The 23,104-nt window shown below is 40.2% G+C and overlaps 1 protein-coding gene across 3 annotated transcripts in view; it reads right to left on the bottom strand.

The window, feature by feature from the left end:
- Positions 1 to 11,220: 11,220 nt before the first annotated feature.
- The window catches only part of PDCD6IP (programmed cell death 6 interacting protein), a 31,849-nt gene continuing 19,965 nt past the window's right edge, over positions 11,221 to 23,104 (bottom strand). For 2 of the 3 annotated variants that reach the window (XM_074857843.1, XM_074857903.1), the window contains exons 9-18: positions 22,371 to 22,494; positions 21,499 to 21,676; positions 20,990 to 21,101; positions 20,010 to 20,179; positions 19,001 to 19,249; positions 17,518 to 17,652; positions 16,497 to 16,591; positions 13,256 to 13,388; positions 12,675 to 12,892; positions 11,221 to 11,886 (exon numbers count right to left, since the gene is read on the bottom strand). In XM_074857843.1, the coding sequence (XP_074713944.1) occupies positions 11,718 to 11,886; positions 12,675 to 12,892; positions 13,256 to 13,388; positions 16,497 to 16,591; positions 17,518 to 17,652; positions 19,001 to 19,249; positions 20,010 to 20,179; positions 20,990 to 21,101; positions 21,499 to 21,676; positions 22,371 to 22,494 (1,583 nt within the window). In that variant the 3' untranslated portion in view covers positions 11,221 to 11,717. Of the gene's footprint in view, positions 11,887 to 12,674; positions 12,893 to 13,255; positions 13,389 to 16,247; positions 16,313 to 16,496; positions 16,592 to 17,517; positions 17,653 to 19,000; positions 19,250 to 20,009; positions 20,180 to 20,989; positions 21,102 to 21,498; positions 21,677 to 22,370; positions 22,495 to 23,104 lie in introns of those variants that run through there. The other variant, XM_074857951.1, reaches the window with a different exon arrangement.

The following is a 23,104-nucleotide window of genomic DNA, read 5'->3' as shown; positions in this document are numbered from 1 at the left end:
AACAACACAACTGCACTAGCTCCTGGATTTTTTTAATCAATAAGATGAAACTTACTTTCATTAGAAAAAAAAGCTAGAAAATGGGGTCTCAGCAAAATGGTGGCTGTTAACTGTACTGCTGTTCCTTCTGTCTAATGTTTTCCCCAAGGAAGTATCCTGACCTCTCCTTGGAAAGTTTTTGGTTGGTACTTCATGGAGGAAAGCAGAGAGGTAGCTGAAGAACATTACAGCTAAAATTACAAGCTACCAATGAAATTAAACATATTTTTCCCAGGCACATTTACTGAAGATAATAGAGAAGAAGTTTACAATTCTATTGTTCAAGCTCCCTGTGCTTGTTAAAGTGCAGAAGACAATCTGTAGTTGCTTATTTTGTATCTAAGCAACTGTCAGACTCTATATCTACTAATAAGAAAGGGTATAATTATATGCTGCTACTTTAATTAGCAGCAGATGCCTATGTTTATGAAATAAAATGTAAGATTTTCTGAAGTGCAGAGTCTTGCTTATATGCAAATTGCACAAGCACTTTTGTAGGCTTCTAAAGGCTTTGTTTGGCTGTGGCAGCTTGCTTGGGGCAGGGCACCGGCAGGCAGAGCCAGGTGCTGGTGCATGTTAGACCATGGGCTCAGGGCCCAGCAGTCCTGAATGCCCGTTTGGGAGAGCTGCAGGGCAAGGCTAAATCAGTGTCTAATGTGCCTTTTTGCCACTCCCAGTGCTGGCACGAAGCGAGTGCTTGTCCCTGATTCAAAGTCCAAGAACCGCCAGTACACAGCCGGCTTCGGGCTACCTGTGTCAGTGCCCCAGGGGCTGCTTTCTGCGGGATGTGGTCGCAGAGCAGCCAACATGGGAGAAGAATCCTTAACATGAATTTCTGATCTCATCGAGGTGCTTCAGCAGCACATAGTGATGCAATGCAGCATTTTTCTTCATAAGGAATAACAACCGGGGCTACTGCTGAGGGTCCTTCTTTGGGTATAGGAGGAAAAAGAGTACCAACAAAACAAAATAAAATCCACAGTCTTTTAGAAACCCGTGAAGACACACGCAGACAGAAAGCACAGATGCAAATAACTTTGTCCGGGATAGAAAATACTCGTTAGATATGTCTTTAAAATCCATTAATCAGTATTTTTAGCCTTGTTTCCATAGAAACGACAGTTGTGCCATGGTGCTGTCCTGCAAGGGAGTGAGTGGATGCACATGTGTGTACGTACATCTGTGTACTCTGCTCCTGGCCTGCAGCAACTTTGAACAAATTTGCTGAGGTTCCAAGCATAATTAGATGCAAACAGTTTTGTGAAAGCATCCAGGTAAGGGAGAAGTCATCTCGTAAGTTCCCCAGCCAAAGAAATCTCATTAGACAGTAGAGAACCTGCATGAGAGGAGAACAAGCCTACCTCTGTAACTGCTGCATCTCCAGAAGGTAAAGCTCCAGTAGGAAAGCTCATACTTGCTTGGACATCAAATGCTGTGACACACTGCCTGCCACAAGGCACAGAGCCATGGGAAATCTGTTCTTCAGTTTAGAAGTCAAGGCTCCTGTTTAGAAACAGTCAAAATGACATCCTGCCTGAAGGTCTGGGATGCCAACAGAATAACTAACATCTCTCTTGCCTGTTTGTCCATCTTTCGGGCTGCCTTGACACCTGCACACTTCAGAAAAAGAAAATGAAGTAGTCAAGCAAATTTGGCCCATCTCTTCATTCCTTCAGAATGAGCTACCAGGCTGCCTCCCGCAGCCATGTAGACAAGAAAAAGGACAGGTCAGATCATCCAGCTAAATTAGGGAGAAATGCTGAGCGTCCATCACTACATTTCTCATTTCAGGAAGAGATGAAATCCTTCAGCATACCTTTATATTCATAGTTTTTACGCCCCTCTGTCACTGTTGGTAATCCAATTACAAGAACTAAGTTACACAAGACTGCACTCTAGTAGGCTGCAAGAGCATGCAAGCGTATAGCCCGTACTTTTGTCTTCTTTTACTACACTTTCTAATCTCTAATCCGCTCTCTACAAGAACTGGCAGCCATTTCTCTGATCGCTGTGGCAGAGGCTGTCAGCAAACACACACACTAGATTCTTTCCCACAGAGCCTGATTTTGTACTCACCTTTACTCTGTGGCTCTCAACCAGAATTCAAGGTCATTCTGATTGCAAATTTCTATTTATATTTGGTCTTCCCCACGTACAGCATTAAAGCACAGTATGCAAAGCAATGCTTCCACAACAGGTATTGCTCAGAGCACGTATGGAGACAGAAGGATCAGGCTGAATGAGACACCTGCTAGCTGGATCATTTGCATTTATTCAAAAGCTTGAGGGGCTAGTTTACTGTGTAGGATATTTGTGACAAAGCCCTGTCAGCCTCATCTTGAATATGCTTTAAGAAATCATCCATGCTTAAAGTTAGCTGCATAAAACCACTGTGACCTGTATTAATCAATGTTCTAGAAGAGGAAAACTCAGTTTACACCTATGGTCATTTTCAAAGTGACCTGTATGACTATTGAGCAGTATTTCAGGATTATCTTCTTCACAACAGGGGATTTGTACCTGCTGCTACATACAGATACAGTTTTAATAACCTCTGTGCAGGTAACATTCAGCAACAGGTAAAAATCTACTGAGTGTGCTCCAAATACCAGCATGTTTTCTGTGCCATGTGCCAAATATTACTGCAGCTGTGCAGGGAAGAGATCTCCTCACACCGCCCCAGAAGGCAGCAAGGGCAGCTCTAGGGAATAGTACACCAAGGCACATGAAGTTTCTACTTACGTTACCTTGAGTTTCCAGCTCATTTCTTCACGCTCTCTCCATGGTGGATGAGAGGCCACACAAAACACAGCCACCACGAAGCCACAGGAGGTAAAAAATTAGCCCAGATAAATTCACCCTGGGCACACACTCTTCCTTCTCTGCCATAACTGGCCTATTACAGAGCATTTAATATTCAAGGTCCTATTGTCAGCTCTACATCACAGCAGAAACCAGTAAGTCTCCAATAGCACTGTCACCTTCGTATCACTTTGCTTTTGCTACCCAACAGCATAAGCAGTTATCCAAAATTGTGGCCCTTGTCCAGAGAGGAAGAAGGGGAAGACTCCCACATCTGCTATGACCTCCTCTTCAGAGATTAGGAGAAATATTTTATACTAACAAGGTTATTAACTGATAATGTAGGTCACTGCTATCAGTATTTTGCACAACCTAGTGCCCTTCTGCCCCTTCATTAAAAATAATGGGTATGAGGTGTTATTTCACAGAAGGAGGGCCTCCATTGTGAAGTCCTACTGGCAGCCCTGTGGTGAAATATCACATGCTTAACATAGCCAAAGGTGGGGGAAAAAAAAAATCTCTAAATCCAGAAAACTGTCTTCTAGAGACTTGCAGGTAGCATTCCAATTTTCTAGTATCTTCACAACAATCTCTTTTTGTAGCACTGCAAAACTTTTTCTTCCATCAGCTTGCATCATCTCATCTTGACCCTTAACAATGCTGTTCAAAATTTTCCACACAAAGCTGATGATGCCGTTGAGATGCCAGGATTTAACAGCAGTGCAGTACGTGCTGGATGCTTTGGGTTTGGGTTATGTCTTTCCATGTAATGCCACCTAGCGTTAAGGAACTGCCAGACACTTTCGGTTAGTTATTTCTTTACATTTGGGGATTGGAGGTGCACTGCAAAGTTTTGTTTACTTCAAAACAACAAGAAAAAGTGTTTCAACGTGGCCATATGACAACACTGGAAAACAGCAATACACCAGGCAGGGTTTTTTTTGCTGGATCTACATCTGTTTCTGCGCTAGATCACATATTCCTTCCCTGCTTATGGAAATTAATGCTTGCTAGAAACTACTGACTAATTAAAAATTTACTAATAGAATATGAACTGCTCCTTCACTAATGAAGTATAACTAGTGGCACCAAGAGGCTGAATAGAGAAGAAAGTCAGCTTTCTCACTTAAATGAGAGACTCCATTTGCTTTGAGATACTCCTATTTACCATCAGTTCTTGGGCTCTTCGCCTTCAGCTGCTGTCTCTCCTTTCCTTTATAGGCTGCGGGGTTCACACCGTCCCCTTTTTGTCTCTGATACTGGAGACTGGCATGTACACACCTGTGTTGATTCCTCTACTCAGATTGGTCACTCCATGGATGTTCCTACTCATTTCTAAGACCCAACTCCCCATTAGAGCCAGCCTGTGCTAACATGGTCAAATCCAGCTGGTCTGCTGCGTCTTCCCTTCTGCAGACCCTCTCTGCCCATCACCATCCCCTAGGTTTCACCCAGCTCTCCAGATCTTCACACCCACTAGAAATCACCTTCTTGATTAACTCCTTTCCTTATCATCACCTCTTCCCTCACCCAAAGAGGAGGGGAAAAGATTCGTTTCCTTCATCTTTAAACTCCTTTTCTGAACTCTCTCTCCCTGCCTGCACAGCTAAAGCTCCTTTTTCCCTTCCCTTTACTACCATTTCTTTTTCTTCTGTTTCAGTTAATTCTGTTTTCCTTGCACCAGCCAAAACATTACAGTTTATGGCTTCATGCTGTCAAAGTCCTAGGGCCTTTCTTCCATGCTTACGTCTCTTCCAAAACTCATTCGATAAGCCCCATTTCCTCAACCATCAGCTGTCCCTCAGTTTTCCTTCCATTTTCTCCTGGCTCTCTCCCCTCTCTGGCCACTTTGACACCTTCCCTCTAAGTGTTTTTCATACCCCTGGTGCAACATCTGCTGTTAGCATTGTAGCTGCCCCACAGTGACGAAGCTGTTACCGCTGACGTGTTTTTCTCCTGTCAGCAACATCACACGCTCCTTTTTGATACTCCCACTCTCAGAACCGGTCATGATAACGCTCGCCATCCACTTTGCTCCAACGTCTCATCATCGCAGCAGCTGTTTAAGCCTAATCAGATAATTTTGCACTGCACCGGGTAAGGAGCCATCTTATCAGATCAGATAAGGGGGGGGGGGGGGGGGGGGGGGGTGTTAAACCACACTGAGTAAATTCAGAAAGAGCCTGTCCAGGTATGCCAACTAAAAGCAGAACATACCCAAAAGCTACATAACTCCTGCAGAGCGATAAAGCAGTTTAGGATGACTGTGAGGTCTTACCTATCCCAGCTCTGAGTCCAGTGTGCAGCTGGTCAGGATGGTGGATGTGGGCAGCTGACATAGTTGTCCCTGCACCTGGCTAGTTCTACAGTTCAGGCTCCAGGTCATCAACCAAGGAGCGTTCATGCTATCTACATGAGCTTAAAATTGGCAAGGCTTAATTAAAAGCGAATTGCCCTTCCTTCCACCAACGTGAACTCAAAATCTCTTTTTGCATACAGTTGCACCAAGATCTGTTGGCAAGGCAGAGCATTTCTCAGTTACGCGATTTCAGCCTGCCCTCTGCTGCAGGTTCAGCACACAGCACCGCGTCGCTGCACGCCCTGTTGCCATTTATTTTCTGAGAACGCTAACAGCACGGGCTGGCCCTATCTTACATGAATATACAACTCAGAAAAGTTTACTTTAAACTAGTAAAAATTCAGAGGTCCAACAAGGTGGGACAATGAGACTTAAAAATCCGTAGTAGGAAATACAAAGCAGGGAAACCAGAGTTGTGTGGGAACATCTTCAGCCAGACAGCATTGTTGTTAACTCTCTGGTTGTGAGGTAGCTTACACCGACACTGCCGTTCCCCCCCTCATACGTTACGTGTGCTCTCACTGTCACACCCTGAGAAGTGGGCAGACCCATAGCAAACCCCACTTAAATGCAATAACCTGTAAACACTGTACCGGCCAAAACACGGGGCAGTCTTCTCTTTCAGGCAACCACTCCGCTCCAGGGGAAGTCAGCATTAGTAAAGCCTGGACAGCCTAACTCCCACCATAGGAATGACAGCGCTCCTGTCCTCCACCCTGGCCCCAGGGATTTAGCTCTGCAGAGGAACCCGCCACCAGCACTGAAGCCAGGGGACCCCCACTGCAAGCAGCACGCCTGAGGTGGGGCAGGAGGAGCAGGGGCTCAGCCTCGGAAGCCATTTGCCCCGTACTGCTCCTCCGACAGCCCCGCACTCTGGCCACCCGCATCACACCACGCTGCTTCGCCACAGCAAATTCAAAGGGGGGTTTCCAGAGTGAGCCCAGGCCTGGCTGTGCCATGGGACAAAGGTCACCGGAGATCAAAGGTTACTCGAGGGCAGCGGTTACTTTCTAAGGCAGATTTCCAGAGTGAGGCCAGTCTGGCCTTTGTCATAGGATGGAGGTTACTTGAGGTCAAAGGTTCCTCAAGGTCAAAGATTACTTGAGGTCAGAGGACAGGTTACTCAAGGTCACACAACCAAGATAAATCTATGTCAAATGTTAGTCAAGGTCAGTGGACAGAGGTTACTTGAGGTCAAAGGTTACTTTGGGCCAAAGGTTGAGGTCACAGGACAGATGGTCTTCAAGGTCAAAGGTTACCTGAGGTCAATGGAGAGCAGTTCCTCGATGTCAAAGGTTAGTTGGGGTCGGTGGACAGAGGTTCCTCAAGGTCAAAGGTTCCTCAAGGTCAGAGGACAGAAGTTACTCTAGGATAAAGGTTACTTCAGGTCACAGGACAGAGATTACTCTAGGTGAAAGGTTACTTAACCTCAAATCTAATTCTGGTGTAAATCTCACCAGCATCCACACTGGAAGCCAGAACCAGGCCTCTAAATGCATTTTTGACACCCAGATGCTATCAGCTGTTGCCGTGTACTCCTTCACCCCCTCCCTCAAGCAGCCCCGCGATCGCGTGCCTGCCCAAACACACACCAGCAAAAGAGCTGAAGGAACTGTGAAGAATATGGTGGTGATTCATGTTAAAAATATAGTGACTTTACTGGTATTTGCCATGTACATAAGTTAAAGGACATTTATCGTAGTTTTATTGTTAAAATGGTTTGGAGGTTTTTTTTCCTCAGTGACTGTTGTTATGCAAGTGGAAAATTACTGGCAGGACCCCTGTCAGAAGACCCCAGCAACACCGGATTGTGCAGGTGAAAAATGACTGGAGGAATCCCTGCCAGGAGCCCCAGCAACACCAGAAAGCCCGGGAAAGTGTAAGGGACCCTGCTGATTGGAGGAACCCCTGTCAGGAGCCCTAGCAACACCAGAAAGCCCAGGAAAGTTCGGGATACTCTACTGCACATGTGCGGACAGGGGAAGGTTCGAGAAACTCTATTGCACTTGCACAACCAGGAGGTGGGAACTTTTTGGGGAGAATTACGCCCATTTGTGAATATGCATGAGGGTAGACTATAAAGGGAGTGACACAGCACCACCTGGTGTGCGTCGGTGCAGAGCAGAAAGCCCCCCTGCTCCCCAGTGTACCGAGCCCTTTTGTTTTACTTGTTCTTATTGCAAATAAATTTATAAAAGATATTTTCGGCTCTGCCTCTGCATTTATAACAGAACCAATGGCAGTAAATTGTGATGAAGACTTGGTACTGATTTTGCAATGGCAGTCGTCTCTCCTCTTTCATCATTGATCGTAGAAAGTTTTTCTTAACCTAGTTAACAGAATTGGTGGCCAGCTTCTCCCAAGGATTTAGAAACATCACCCTATTATATTTAAAAAAAAAAAGAAAAAAGTGATACAACTGAGATACAGTTGTTATCATCAGGGACTATTACACTCAATTAGGGGAATTAAACGCAAGACTGAAGTCATTGTTCAGGATTAACAGTAATGATGCTGGCCAGCAGAAGTTACTATAGTTCCAAATTTGAGGCCAAACCAGAAAAATCTCAACCTGAGTATAAAGTTTCTGGCTATTTGTCAAAATATAAAAGCATAATGGAAAGTACTTAGAACAGTTGAAAAGATAGTTTTGACCTTTTTTTAAATCTAGCAGTATTTAATTATCATGACAAACATGATGTCAACTTTTAAAAAATAATAAACACTGACCATTTTAAATATAACTTTTAAAAGTCATAATAAATATAAAAAGCTAACAGGTGTCTAATGTTAGTCAAAAGCGACAACAACAACAAAGCCCCCAATCCTCCCCATAATACAAGAGCAATTTTGAGTGTCGCTCTGCTGTAATAGCTCATCTTTTCAAGAGCTAGAACTTTCAAAACAGTTTCTTTTAAACCAAACATAGTGAAGTCTTGAAAATTCAGGTAGCTTCATCCAATGGTATACAACCAAAACTTAAAAATTCAATCACTCAGCTTAGTCTAGTTTAATGTTCAGTCAGGATAAATATGTGCCAGAACACAGGTTCTGAGACGCAAGTCTCTTCAGAAGCAAACACATTTTAGTAACAAACAAGTACATCTCTCAGCTAACGCAAAGAAAAAGTTTGCTTTCCAAAGACTTTTCTTGCCATTTTTAGCTACCTGGCAACAGGTGTTGTTTCAGAACATCAAGGTCCAAATACTACCTCAAGGTACTCTGAAATAGCAAAGGACTAAATTCAGTGTAATTCAGACTAAATCCCACAGATCAGGCCTAAAAGCACTCAAAATAATCCTACACCCTATTCAGGATGATAGGAAAAGAACCATCATTAGCTGACAATGTCAAATTAGCAGTCAGGACAGAAAACACCTTTTTATACGGGCTGAAACCACATTAAAAAGGAACAAAAAAATGAGGAAAGACCTACTAGCCCTGCAATAGTTTGATATTTCACTGATGATCCATAATTAGTTTGCTTCTAAGACTTTTCTCATTAATTGCATTGAAAGCTTTTATGCAAGGCAAAATAAACACTTGACTTCAAAGTCTCTGAAAGGACATTATTATAAACTTTTGTCTCCACACAACAACTACAATAGGCATGGTATTATGCAGTCTTTTTCTAAAAAAAATAAGAAATAAAAAAACTTCTCCAAGTGCCCATGGGGGCCATTTATCTGCTGGTGAAAGTTAACTGCCCTTACAAGCCTTTTGTGGCTTTGCCTGGTGTACCCCTGCTGCTGAGAGTCATCTGAAACCCAGCCGAACACAAGTTCATGAAAACAAAGTTTGAATCAAAGTTTCTGAAGGGCCTCACCATTCCCTCCTCCTGTAATCGAAGGGAAATACACTCCATCGCTCTGGAAACAAACACAGCTACCAGGATTTAAACACCGCTGCTCACACACAGCAGCAGCTGTACCATGAAGCACCTGGACAGACACAGGCTGCCGTTCCACATGGTAGCTGACACACCGAGTGCCTTCACTGCCTCACAAACTTACTTGGGGGACCACAGCTTATTTCCATCCTTTCCAAAATAACGCTTGTCTGAAGCCAAAGGACTCAAGAGAAAAGCCATGAAATCAGGTTTTCTAACTGATTTTTTTTTAATAAACTATAGAAGAACAAGATAGCATTTCAACCAAAGTCATGACAGCTGCATGCTTAAAAGCAGATACATACATGTCTCTGGATTTTTCTGTTCTATTTAGAAAAAAAAAAAAGAGAAAAATGGTCATGTGAAAGCTCCATGTAATGCATAATTTCTATACATATTGAAGTAACAGCATACTAAAGCAAGCAGCAACACAACTGGAAAAAAATATTTAAACAGTGATTCCAGGTCTACAAAATTTTAATAAGGAAATTTCAGTTCTAGGACTCTTTATGCTGAACCAAGTTACATTTTTATACAGCATTAAAATAAGTTTTAAAAATTGAGGCACTAGAAACAAACTTACTTACACAATAGCGCAAATGCATCTAATGTGCAAACTGAAAAATCTACAGGCCATAGTGTACTAGAAATTTAGAACTTAAAAGGTTGCATCAGACTTGCACTTGCTCACATTGACACAGTGAAATTAGTAGAAAACTACTGTTTTTCCAGTTAGAGTAAAATCAGGTTCTGATTGTTGGTTCCAGTTATCTTCCTAGCTTGTGCTCATTGTCCTCGCTTGCCTCTTACATATTCTCCTCAGGGGAAAAAAAAAAAATTAAAAAAAATGGAGAGGTTCCTGTGCCACCCCATTCAGCAATGTTTATAAAGCAATGCAAAGCACCTGTCCTTGTGCACAGTTGTACCTATGGTGCTGTATTCCCTTACTTCACCCTGTTACCCCACATCACTGAGCTTCTACAGGGTTAACAAATTTGTTTGGAATTAGATACTCATGTTCTAGGAAGGATGCTTATTTTTACCTTTTGATCTGCATTTTCTACTGGGGTCAGGGAATATTAAAGACAAGTAGTCTTCACAAAGCAATCGGAGTGATCGCATAGCAAGAACTTGAGACAGGAAGAAAGGAGCTCATATGGATATGTACGCTGCTTTCTTTATGAGGAAGAGTATTCACGAGCCAGTGAGGTTTCCACCCAGATGCTACAGTAACTGGTACCCTCTACACCCCTACATTAAAATATACCTCGATATTTTAATCAGGCACTTAAATAGAAAAACAAAGCAGTAACATTTAACACAGGTATTGTGATAGCTATTCTGTAAGGCCAGAACATCCTGTATGAAGCACTCAGGAAATTAACTGTCTCACAGAACCAAGTAATTCATTTCAAGGGCTAAAAGGAATGGAGACTCCCTCACTAGACGAGCATGTTCAAAAAAAAAAGACTGAAAGATGGTTAGTAAATATTTGGTAGAAGCCATTAACCCCAAACTTATATTCTTCACTATCTAATGCAAAACGTAGTGCAAGGTTATTAATCCCTTGAGAAGATGGATCCAAAAGTAGACATTCAGTGTGCTTTAATTTACAAGATAGTATTTTTTTCCACCCCCCCAAAAAAAGTTTCTCCACTGATAACAAGCTCCCTGAGGGAATACATTTGTTTTTTCAAGGGAAAAAAGCAATCATTTAAAAACATAATCTGAAAAGCTCCAACAATCAACAGTTGCCCTCTTTTGAGCTGTAACACATTTCTGATCAACATTTCTTTGGAAAATGTGGGTTAGACCAACCAGTCCCTGGTCCTCTAAGAGGGACCCTGATCTCCCTTCTTTTAAGTAGTATTCTGCAGATAAGAGCAACCACTCTTTTAAAACAGTAATGAACATATTTTAGTCCAACACACTTCAAAGTTATAGGAAAATTCTACCTGCAATCTACGAACATTTAAATGGTTAATTATAGATTCTGTCACAAAAATACAGAATCAAGGAGAAGAGGTGGCAATTCAGTTGTAAGGCTAAACACTTGAGAAGTTATGTTATGCAAGTCAAGGAATCTGCAGACACACAAAACACATCTTTACGATAATGAGAATGCCAAGTGTTTAAACCATTCTTAAGTAATTTATTTGCTTTACTGACGATTTACAAGGCCTTGATTATTAGACAAAATAGCATATTTTAACTAAACTCAAAAAATACAAACCAATAGAGTATAGAAGGAAATGCTATATGGTTCCATAGAACATATCACACCCAGAGTGCACGCACCGCTTCATTTTTCTCATCTGAACCCATTTGTTACTTATAGGATTTTTGCAAAGAAATATTTTGGTCTAGCCAACATGTAGTGTACAGTTTCAAACCACTGAATTAGGATCTAATTCTGGCATTAGTCTACAGTCTAAACCACTGCAGCAGATCTTTCAAAGTGTTTAGTGTAATAAAAACTGTTCTAGACATTTTTGAGCAGTTAATAATAAACAGGAGTTACAGACTGCATACAGTTCAGTATGGTACATTAACCAAAGCTAGAAGTTTTAGTATGCTTATTGCCAATTTTCCCCAAATTTTAACAAGCAGAACTTCTTTGCAGATACATTATTGCTGAGGGTAATAAGGCTGCTGAGGAAAAGGGTATCCGGGTTGTTGAGGTGCTGGATATGGTGCTTGTCCAGGGTTTTGATACACAGGTGAGGGTGCATATGGCAGATTATATTGACCATACATGTATGGATTATAGCCCATTGGCATTGGCATCTGGCAATACCTGTGTGGGGAGGGGGGGAAAAAAACAAACATACTTTAGTTGCAAAATACTGATGATGATAATTTGCGAACAACAACTCATTAATAGATACAAAAAGACATGCAATCACTGCAAATGCTTTCCTTTCATTTCCCTTTTTGTGCAGCAGGAAGTGTGGTAACTTTCAAGGATCAAACATGAAAAAAATGATAATACATGGAACAGAAATGCAAACAGAAGGTAGAGTAAAGGCAACTTGCTGGAACTAGAACTGATCTAAATTGATTCTCATGTTTAATATCATTGTACATATTTTAACATTTGCTGAGCCTGCTACTGAAGGAGAGAGCAGCTGCCTCCAATTCCTCGTGATGACTCCAGAAAGATGGAAAAAAGCATTAGAAGAAAGCACACTACTCAACTGGAATTTTTTCATCATCTTTAGCAAGATACTAAGATTTGAAAAATGAGATATGGCAACACTTTTGAGATAAACACCACCAACTGATTATGCAGCGGCTGGCAACAGTCCACAAACCACAGTTAAGGAACTGCACTTCTATCTCCCTTCTCCTTTAAAAAAGCTAAACTACAAAAACTTAAAATGAACCCTCCCACAAATGGTACCAGCAATCAATTCCAACAAGAATTACATGATTAAAACAACAACAGAAAAAAATCATCTTGCCTCAAACACTAAACACCTCTTCAATTATAACAATAACTGATTTTGAAATGTCACACGCAACAAACAGGTGCTTTTAGATAACAGGATAACGAAGAACTGCTGAAGTACTCCCATAGCTTACCCTGGGTAACCTGGATAAGTTGGGTAAGGAGGTCCCTGTGCCTGTGAAGGTGCAGTGCTTCCTGCAGGTGCAGTGGCTCCTGGAGCGGGAGTAGGAGTAGGAGCAGGAGCAGCAGCAGGAGCTGCAGCCGTTCCAGAGGGTGCTGATGCAGAAGAGGGACTGCTTGCTGCAGAAATCACTGGTGGCGGTGGCCGTGCTGGTGGCTGTGGTTTAGTCCCCTAACAAAAGAAAGTGAATTAAGATGGACCGTCTTTCTGGAAGTCTTGGAATCAAAAGCTGCAATTATATGATCAGTTGTTTATTTTTTTTTCATTTTAAATGGACATTCTATATTTAGTCTATACAGATAATAATGCAAAGCATCTAAAAAGCAATAAGCCTTCCATTTCAAACCTATAAATTATGAACACCAATAGTACATAATACCCCTCTCTGCAAAGTGTTCAGACACTGCCTTCTATTTCACTTCAGCACATTTCCAAATACACCAATATATTAAGGAGCACTATACACAAGTCTGGAGTTCCAAAGTACGGACCACCTTCTATTCTCAACCCTCTAATTCCATAGCACATATTTACCACCATGGTTCTGGGTGCTGGAGTAGGAGTCGATGATGCAGCAGGCTTACTTCCTCCGGCTGGGGTGGTCTGATATGTAGGCAGAGGAATAGAGGGAGCACTGGGTTCCCTCGCAATGCTTTGCTGCAAATCTCTATTAAAAACAAAACAAGCAAGCATACAGCTTAGTTTAAGAATTGTTTGTTATACACTTCAGCAAGCTGAACTAGAGATGCAACAGAATAAATCTAGTACTTAAAGCATGATCACTGAGCTAACTCAAACTAAATCTGGAGTCCAAATCACTGAAACAATCCTCTAGCCAACCCTCTGGTTAAGTGTTATGCTTACTTTCTAATAACGTCTTTATGTTCCAACTCAATACTGGATATAGATCACCAAATTAGCCAAGAAGTTTGGGATCAGAAATTATAGAATAGTCAAAACATTTAGCAACTTGGAAGCTTTCCTGACAACCTAAGGAAACCTCAAGGCTATGGAAAAGGATGAAATTAAGTTTCAATAATTTTGACATGCAAAGAGATGCTCAAATACAGAAGAAAAACCATGTCATATTACTTGTAGATTGCCCTAAATTAAATGAAATTGCATACAAATACCATACATCTAACAGAACTGTTTAAAAAAAAAAAAGTCCGCTAGATAGTCTGGAATATCATTTATATCTGGGTAAACATAACTATCAGAAAAACCCTGGCAAAAGTCTGAATAGCTCAGTACATGAGATTTCAAGTTCTCTATTCTGTTACCTCTAGGTGTTGGAATTACTCTTGGTAAGATACCTTGGTAAGACACAAGGAGGCTTTGGTGTCATGTTGTACTACAAGCTGTCATTTAACAGCACAATTTTACAGTCAGCTTGTCAGAAAAACTCCAAGGAAGCAATTTTAAGCTACATATTCAGAGAAATGTAGTGCATTTCTCAATGCAAAGAATTCAATATTTGAGATCGGGCAGATTCTTCACAGAGACTTTAGGAGGCATTTAAGATTTCAGACAATTTTGTGTAAAAATGATAGGTAGAACCTGATACCTGGCATTCTGACACAGAAGATGGGAGACTGACAAAGGTACACAGTCTAGTTAGCAACAAACTACAGGCTCCTATTATACAGAATGCAAAAGGTGAGACCCTAAGGAGAACAAACTGGCAACTTTTGCAGAAACTTGGTAGAAAAAATAAGACTGAAATAAACTCCAAGAAAACCGTCCTCGCCGTTACCCCTGCAGTAAAGAGGAATGATGGAGAAAAAGCTGGAAATACTGTCCTGATGTTACATATATGTATGTATATCTCAAAGTATTTCTTGAAGGTAGTGGAGTAACTATTCAACACCATATTAGACTGAAACTAATAAGAACAAATCTTAACGTCTTAAAAGATGGCATAGAACCATAGAATGGTTTGGGTTGGAAGGGACCTTACAGACCAACCAGTTCCAACCCCCCTGCCACGGGCAGGGACACCTTCCGCTTGCCCAGGTTGCTCAAAGCCCCGTCCAGCCTGGCCTTGAACACTGCCAGGGAGGGGGCAGCCACAGCTGCTCTGGGAAACCTGTGCCAGTGTCTCACCGCCCTCACAGGAAAGAATTTCTTCCTTATATTTAATCTAAATCCACCCTCTTTCAGTTTAGAACTGTTACCCCTCATCCTATCCCTCACCCCCTGATCAGGAATCCCTTCCCATCTTTCCTGTAGCCCCCTTTAGGTACTGGAAGGCTGCTAGAAGGACTCCCCGGAGCCATCTCTTCTTCAGGCTGAACCACCCCAACTCTCTCAGCCTGTCCTCACAGGGGAAGTGCTCCAGCCCCTGATCATCCTGCTGCAAAGACCGATGATTTCCAGAACAGTGGTATCATTCAGAGTGAAGTATATTTTGACCATAAAGTGACCAAACACATTAGATGTGAAGCTCAAAACACAAATTAAAACTGATCCTCCAATGGGCAATCATGGGGGGGGGGGGGGGGGGGCGCAATTTGAGAAACCTTCTAAAAAAGTTTATTTTCACTAAGTGAAGATGCAGCCCACAGTCAATATGGGGGGGGGGGGGGGGGGGGGAACAATTTATTCACTCAAACTGTGGGTTGGCTGCACTGAGAAATACATTTTGTAGACGTATACTACAAATACCCCAAATGCAATCATTGCCCTTAAGAGGGGCACCCTTGACAGGGTTTCACGTCAGCAGTTAACACATGAGGCAGTAAAAGATAGCATGGCAAGACTCAGCTGAATGTTAAACACTAAACCTACAGCTTTAACACTGAACGTTAACATATTAGAGATGTGAGATATTCAGACCTAAGCCTTGGTTAGGCAGCCTACAGCTTCCAAATTGCATGCATGTAGGAAGTGGAAAAGAGGTGGAAGGGGTTGTATACAGTTACTAAAAATTAATTTACAAGCACAACTGAAAAAGAACAGTTCTACAAAGGATAAAGTTAGGAAAGGTAGAATTTGAGGGCTGAGCATCCCATTCACAACATGGTATGGGCACAAAACAGCTGCAGTTTTACCAGCTGAAACCTTAGTAAAAGGCTACGTGCTTTGCTAAAGAATACTGATTAAAGGCAAGCCTTTTCAGTTATGCTTTCCTCTTAAGAGGAGAGCCTAAAAATCACAGCTGAAGCATACTATACTAGCCTGATCACACGTCGAGGACAACAACAGGCACTTTCCTTCACATGAAGGACAAAATCTGCTTCTCTCCCCAGCAGTGTAGGCAACCCACATATCTATACAACGATAAATTATTAGACCAGATCAGACTATTTTCCCAACCATTTTCCAATGTTTTTAACCCCACAGCACTGGGCACATGGTAGGCAATCATATGCTGAAACGTTTATCTAATTTCTCAAATCAAAATGACAGCAGGAGCAAGGTGAGAAATCTGACATTCCTCAAAAGAAAGAATAAAATAATTAACAAATGCATGTCAAAAAGAACTGAGAGTAAGATCATAAGGTGCAACAGACTCATACTGAACTGTATATAGGAACACGAGAGCAGACTTCAAAGTAGATTTTTCCATTTATTTCTCCTATGATTTTCCTAGTTTTCAGGAGAGAAGAGAGTGGGGTTAGCATCAAGGCAAAGAAGAGGTGATAGTCTTAACACACCTACTCTCCCTTTCTCACTTCATCAAGTACCATAATAAACATGTCCCTAAAGGTTTGTTTCTGATAAACACTTAACTGTTGCTACAATGCTTAAACTAAAAATATTGAAATCTTACTTGAGCAGTTCATCTCTTTCAGTCTTGCGAGCAAAGACAATGTCACTGCATTTGTTTTGGAATTTCAACAGGATTTCTGTCAGCTCATTGTAAAACTAGTGAAGAAAAAAAAAGCTATCAACATGCTCAATCAATACTTTCACACTCCATGCAAGCATATTTCTACATATTGATCCAGTTATAGGTGTTGTATTATTACAGTGCCCAGAAACAGCCATTCCAGTACAATTTGCTAGTGCATTTTATTCTGCTCTTCAGAAATAAGTATTAGTCAGCTGTTGCCCATCCCTGTAACATTATACGATTTGGGGGGGGGGGGGGGGGGTTAATATATGTATTTGTATGAAAAAATAAAAATAGTTTAAAGACAACTAGAAAATGTATTAAAACCAGAACAAAACTAGATCACTTCTGGTGGTTAACTTCATTTTTTTTATAGGATTTTTTTTTTCTTTTAAATTTTACTGCGTTCAGTAAGTTCCATGCATTTCATTTGCATAGACATTTCAGAGTTTTTTCTTTTTTCCTCTAGTGAGCTATCAATAAACCAGCAAAAAGTACTTAATACAGAAGCAGCAAGACACCTTCCAGAAGCCCAGATCAAAAAAGGGAAGCTAAATAAAGCCCTCCTCATCTCTGCTCACGTATGCAGTAGCAGTATATAAAACACAAATTTGATAAGGTAATTAAATACCATGGGAGAACAGATGAAAGAATTCCTCAGATAAAGTAGCTCATCTGGGTACTTCAACATCAGTTACTCAGCTGTAATTAACAACTTTTCCGATTTTAATACAAAGCAATGCTCAGAAAAGCTTACTTTTCAGGCAGGAACAAAAAAGCATTTCACAACTGTCGAAACAATCAAAATTCAAGCAACTCACTGTCCTCATAGCAGTAGTAAAATCCTCCGAAACGTACCTCTCATCTAGCATGTCTGCAAAGTTTATTACTATTTTTGATTCACGTCTCTATGTAAACAAAATAAAAAGTTCTTCCAATCCCTTAAGTGTTACCATACCTTTGTGCCTTCTTTTAAATTGGCTACAAGTTCCACGAAGTTGTCATTTGCTACAGCTAAGTTCTTCAAAACTTCTTCTCTTAAATTAGATTCATTGTTTGATTGTTTCATCTTTGAAAAATCCTGATGTGCGTTCTTAAAATAAGGGGAAAAACAAGCAGTGAAAATAATGCAAGCTAGTTCCGTGTAAGATTATGCATGTTATGGTTTTTCCCCCCACTCTTACTCATTGCATCTCCCCCCTTTTCCCAATACCTGCCTTTCCTCACCTTCCATCCACACACTGTACTTCCCGATACTCGCTATCTGCCAAGTGCAGTGGCTATTTCAGAACTATACATATATTAACTCACTGGCAGTATCAGCTAATTATCTGTTCTGTTGTGGGCTGCCTTCAGCTCATACTGCAGACACTCTTTCAGAGGCTGTACTAATTAGGCTCTCTCCTGTACTACCCTCCACTGATATTCAGAAAATCATACTGAAAGTTTGTACTTTTAAGAAGTGCTACCTCAAATCTGGTTGACATTGGCAAGCTATTAAAAAGGACAGGGAAGCAAAAAACTTACAGAAGGATCAACTACATCTCATTTCTTTGGGGAAAATAAACAAGCAAGCAAACTTAAAGACTACTTCAGCTGTCAGAAGCAGCCAAGCTTGAACTCCGGGACAATCAAACATCAAAGTAACACTTCTAAAATCTCAATAGACATATTATAAGATATTTGAATATAAAATCCTTGATAAACATGGGCCATATGGTCATTTAGAAACAATTTTTTCCCCTTTGGAAAAGACTCTTATTCTTGCAATCCAAGTTACAGTCAAGAAGTTGCAACTAATCTTGTGCACAAATAGGCCCCATCAAGCCACAATTGTCACTTGTCCAAGCACGAAGACTTCCTCTTCTGCCAGATGTTTCAGGTACCTGTCCCTAGAGTTACAGACAAATTAAGGCTGAATTTATATATAAACTTTGGGAAATCCTCATTAATTTTTACTCTGAGCTTTGCACATGCTGGAAGTCAAGCACATTGTAAATAGCCATTAGGAATAAACTAAAATGTACTTCAGAGACCCAAAATGTCTTCTAGTAGACACTAAGGACAGGTCTTGTTATCCCAGAAAGAAGTATTAAGATGGGATGAGGGGAAGAAACAGAACAAACCCCAAAACTTCCTAACACACCAGTTAAGCTTCTTCCAATAGCAAAGCCATCTGCAGAAGTGGGCCAGGAAAAGGTCCAAGAGAATTTACACTGGAGCTCGTGAGAGTCTGCTAAAAGTTCACATTTCTTTCCAGCAAACACAAAACACACCTCTGTATTTTTCAGTGATCAGAAGAGTAAAGGAGTATTAACTGGCCTATGACAGAGCAACAAGCAAAACAGTAGGAAGCAAAGTGAGATTTCTAAAGCATTGGAGAGGTAGAATAATCATTGTTCCTTAGCTTAAGAAGAAGACAGACACATAAAGTATTGTACCTGAATGTTTTTGAGAAGTTCTTCCTGCTTTTTCAGGGACTCTTGCACTTTCTGTTTGTAACTTCCATAAATTCTGTCCAACTCAGCCTCAGAGATAGCCTCCTCATTTATAGCACCATCCTGTGCAAGTGCAGTCAAGAATTTGCTTGTCATGTCAAAATTTACAGATTTCAGGTCATTTTCCAGTTGTTCCCTCTCCTTCTTAACTTCATCCAGATTGGCCAGCAAAGTTCTTAAGACATTAACAACCTAGGCAATAAAAATTTTCAGAAGTTAGCATGTTTAGAGCAATTATAGCAGAAGTATACTCTATTACTTGTTTCTGTCTTGCACTCCTCACTGATGCTGGCAACACTACTGCATAAGTATTTGTTTATAAATGTGTTTAAGATGACAAACTGGGACAAAATGCAATGAAACAAAGATCTTCAAGCATTTCTCAAGCTATACTCTGCTCTAAAGATTTGCTTCCACCAGTAACACTTCATTGCTACACAAATTTTTAAATTATTTTTTTGTAAAAAAAAATGATCAGATACCTTCCAATAGGATATTCTAAAATGGCAGTCAAAAACACTGTCTTCAAATGACTCCTATGAAGAAAAATAGTCATATTGCTTTAGATTAGCCATGACTTTCTTGGAAAGCAAATTGGTGTAATTGCCCAATACTTTAAAGTACTGGGTCATGTCTTTTACATTGCCTAATTGTCCCAAGAACCTGAGCACTACACTCCACCACCCTATGTAACAAAAATATTCATCAAGGATTGCTCCTTTTATTGTAGCCAACCATGGCGATTGAGCTTGCTCACACTAAATGTAACAAAATATACTCAAGCAGATTTTCAACAAAAAGACAACTTCTTTTCCAAATGTTAGTTACCTCCTGTATCAATTGTGACAGAAACAAGAGCAGCAAAGGATCAGCTCCCACACCAATTCACGTAAGTTTACTCTGTTAGACAAATAGCACTTCTATTCAAAAGAGACAGATTTCAAAGCTTTACCTCATTTCCTTGTAATGTTTTTGCTGGGTTGGCAGAAGGAATGGCTGCATTGAGTTCTGACTCTGGCTTACACAGAAGTGCAATTGTATCCCGGTGAGACTGATAGCGCTCTTTAACTTGGCCATCTGCTTGCACAGCTTTATTCAAAATATTATGGTAATTGGCTCCCTCTGGTGGTGGGAGGGAAAAAAAGGCGTGTTTATATCATTTCAAAACTTGTTTTTTCCAAGTCTTGCACCAGAACAGTTTTCATGCTTTTTAGCAAGCCCTCATATATTTTTATGAGCCCGCATATTGTGCAGTTATTAATACTCATAAATAAAACTTAAGTTTCTAAATTATGTTTTAAATAGTGCATAAACTAGACACCTATATTAATTCTTCAGAGAAACATAGCAAAGTATATGAACGAACACTGGTTTGAGCTACTCCCCAGATTTAAACCCCTGTAACTTTGCCAAACTAAGGAAATGGTATCAATCCCTTGTTAGGTTCAAAACAACACATATTAAGCACACAGAAAACATGATATAATGATGGCCCTAAGTAGATTGACTAACTGCTGGGGGAAAAACCAAAACAAAACACCAAATCAAAGAGAACACCTCGATGGGATACACAAAAGAAAAAACAAAGAGAAGATGTTAACATACAAACTAAAACACACTAACACATTTAAGAGGTAATTGCAACCAGATTCTTAGGAGAGCAGCTGGTTTGCATTACATATGCTTTCTGAAACTGTAGCATGCACAGGCACTCCAGGGGTGCAAAAGCAGCAGCAAATTCTCTGTTATCACTTCATCTCTCAACTCCAAATAATGGTGCATATCACAGTAAGAATAGTTTGGCATAACCTCTCCTAAACTGAAGTTTGTGTCTTTGAAGAGAATATCAGATCGTTGAAAATTACTTTAGACAATGAGAATGGACATTTTTAGAGCATCCCCAGAATCAGAAGCATGAAACACAAACTTTACCTGCCCTTAAAGGCTTATAGAGCTCGTTGGATGGCGTTCTCTGCCAGCGCTCTTTGAATTTTGTTCGCAGGTCATTGTCTGTGGTTTCTTCTTCATCTAATAATCTTAGTGACTACAAGAGTAAAATGTTACATGCATTATAAGCTGTTTTAAACATTAAACAGCTACAAAATATACAGCTATTGTAGAAAATATAAAGAATGTTTATACATCTTTTATACATTTAATTTGGCAAATAAAAAACTGCCATGAAAGGCACAAATCACCCAAATTTCTTTAGAAAGCTTTTTCCCTCCTTTAACAATTCTAAAAACAAGACACTTGTTAAGGGAACGTCTACATGTGACAGAACAGTTTTTGTATAGACTAAACACATGGCGTATTTTCAAAGTGCTATTAAAGTTAGAAGCATTTTGGATAATTGTGCACTTTTTCTCTCGCCATTTAAAGAGAAAAAGTTCAGTGATAGTGTTTAAAAATGTTTTAGTGTTAGCAGTTGCTGAGCTTACTTCATCTAAAATTTCTTTGTTCCTTTGTAGCAGTTCAGGCAGATCTTTGATCAGCTGATCAACAGTCTGAATTCCTCCTTGTTCAATCACAGACTTAGACTTGTTCAAAATAGACTGAGGAACAGTATCACCAGACACATCTTCAATAGCAGCAGGAAGATTGAGGGAAGCCAACACACTGAAAAAGTCAACGTGTTAAACAGCAACTTGTTTGTAGCATTAGATGGTTTATCCTGTAAATAACACCGCTATCCAAACAAACACACAGTCAATTATAGTGGAAACATAGTATCACATACTCCTGAATGGAAATTTCTAACTGAAAACTCAAAACTTATTCCTAGTGTATACCTCACCAAAAGTAAGTTTCAAAGCTCTTAAAAGCTAACCAAATCCTAGTCTTTTTGCACTTTCAGTAGTAACTATCTGGTAGATAAAGAACCAACTGCCTTGTATTACATCCCTATCTTTCAGCTTGATGTAATTCTTTTTATTATGATTCACTTTAAAGAACAAATTTTTTTGGAGAAAAATATCATGCAGTGAGTCACTGGTACAATCAAGATGACCACTGGAATGTGAAAATCCTTCTAGATTAATGGAACTGGAACTTCTTCTGAGCAAGTGTCAGACTCCTAAAAAATTAAGAAAGACTGAAGAAAATTAAATATTATTTGTTCTTAATATGCTTTCAGTCTTATCTGCAGACAAGACGTTCTAAATACCCCTGCTATGGCTTAAGTTTGCCAGCCTACCATGCAGTAATAAAGAAGAGATGCTGTAATCTGGACATCTGCAGGCTGCAAGGCAACCAGTCCTTATAGGCTGTACCATAACTCCTCTTGATAAATTTAACAAGAAGCCATACTTACCCATTTGCCAGATTTGTGGCTTCTCTCATCTGGGCTATTAACCTGTTTACTTGATCTGCCTTTCTCTGGTTATAAACACTCAGAGATTGCTGAACTTGCAATGGAACCATCTTCTCAAACAGGTCTGCAATTGAAGTAGTATAAATTACTCAAGTTGCACTGTGAGAGTAAAAGGACACAAACACCTTCACAGCTCTTTCACACAGGTTGTACTACAGGGACTGATCTGAACAGTGTAAGACACTCTCCTCAACTCCCCAAGATGTCTTTAAAAAAAAATTAATCTATTTCTACAGGTCTTTAGATTAGATCTCAGTGTTTAAGGCTGAAACTGATTTAGAAATAATAGGCTTTATATTTAAAACAATTGTAGGATCACAAATCATTTTCTCTACTGCTTCATTTCTAATTCTGCTTTTTTAAACGAAGAAAACGAGAAAGGGAAGAGGGGATCTTTTTTCTGAACTCCCCTGTACCGTCAACAAACTGAAATTTTTCAGTTTCATGGAAGGCCGGCAATTAGGTTAGTTAAGACTGTACAATTTGATACTTGTCCCTTATATTAGTGTTCCTACTGAAATTAAAAAGGTTGGTTTAAAATAGAAGATACAGTTGCTGAGAGAATCTGAGAAAATGTTTAAGAGAAGGGCACATTGCAGACAATGATTTTCAAACTCTGGTTTATTCTCCCAGTACTTTTTATCATCAAACAGTAGAACAACAAACTGGAAAAG

The sequence above is a fragment of the Strix uralensis genome, chromosome 1 (assembly GCF_047716275.1).
Source record: "Strix uralensis isolate ZFMK-TIS-50842 chromosome 1, bStrUra1, whole genome shotgun sequence".
Taxonomy (NCBI): Eukaryota; Metazoa; Chordata; class Aves; order Strigiformes; family Strigidae; genus Strix; species Strix uralensis.
Note: the sequence above shows the minus strand (reverse complement) of the source record. Positions and strands in the feature narration are given on the sequence as shown.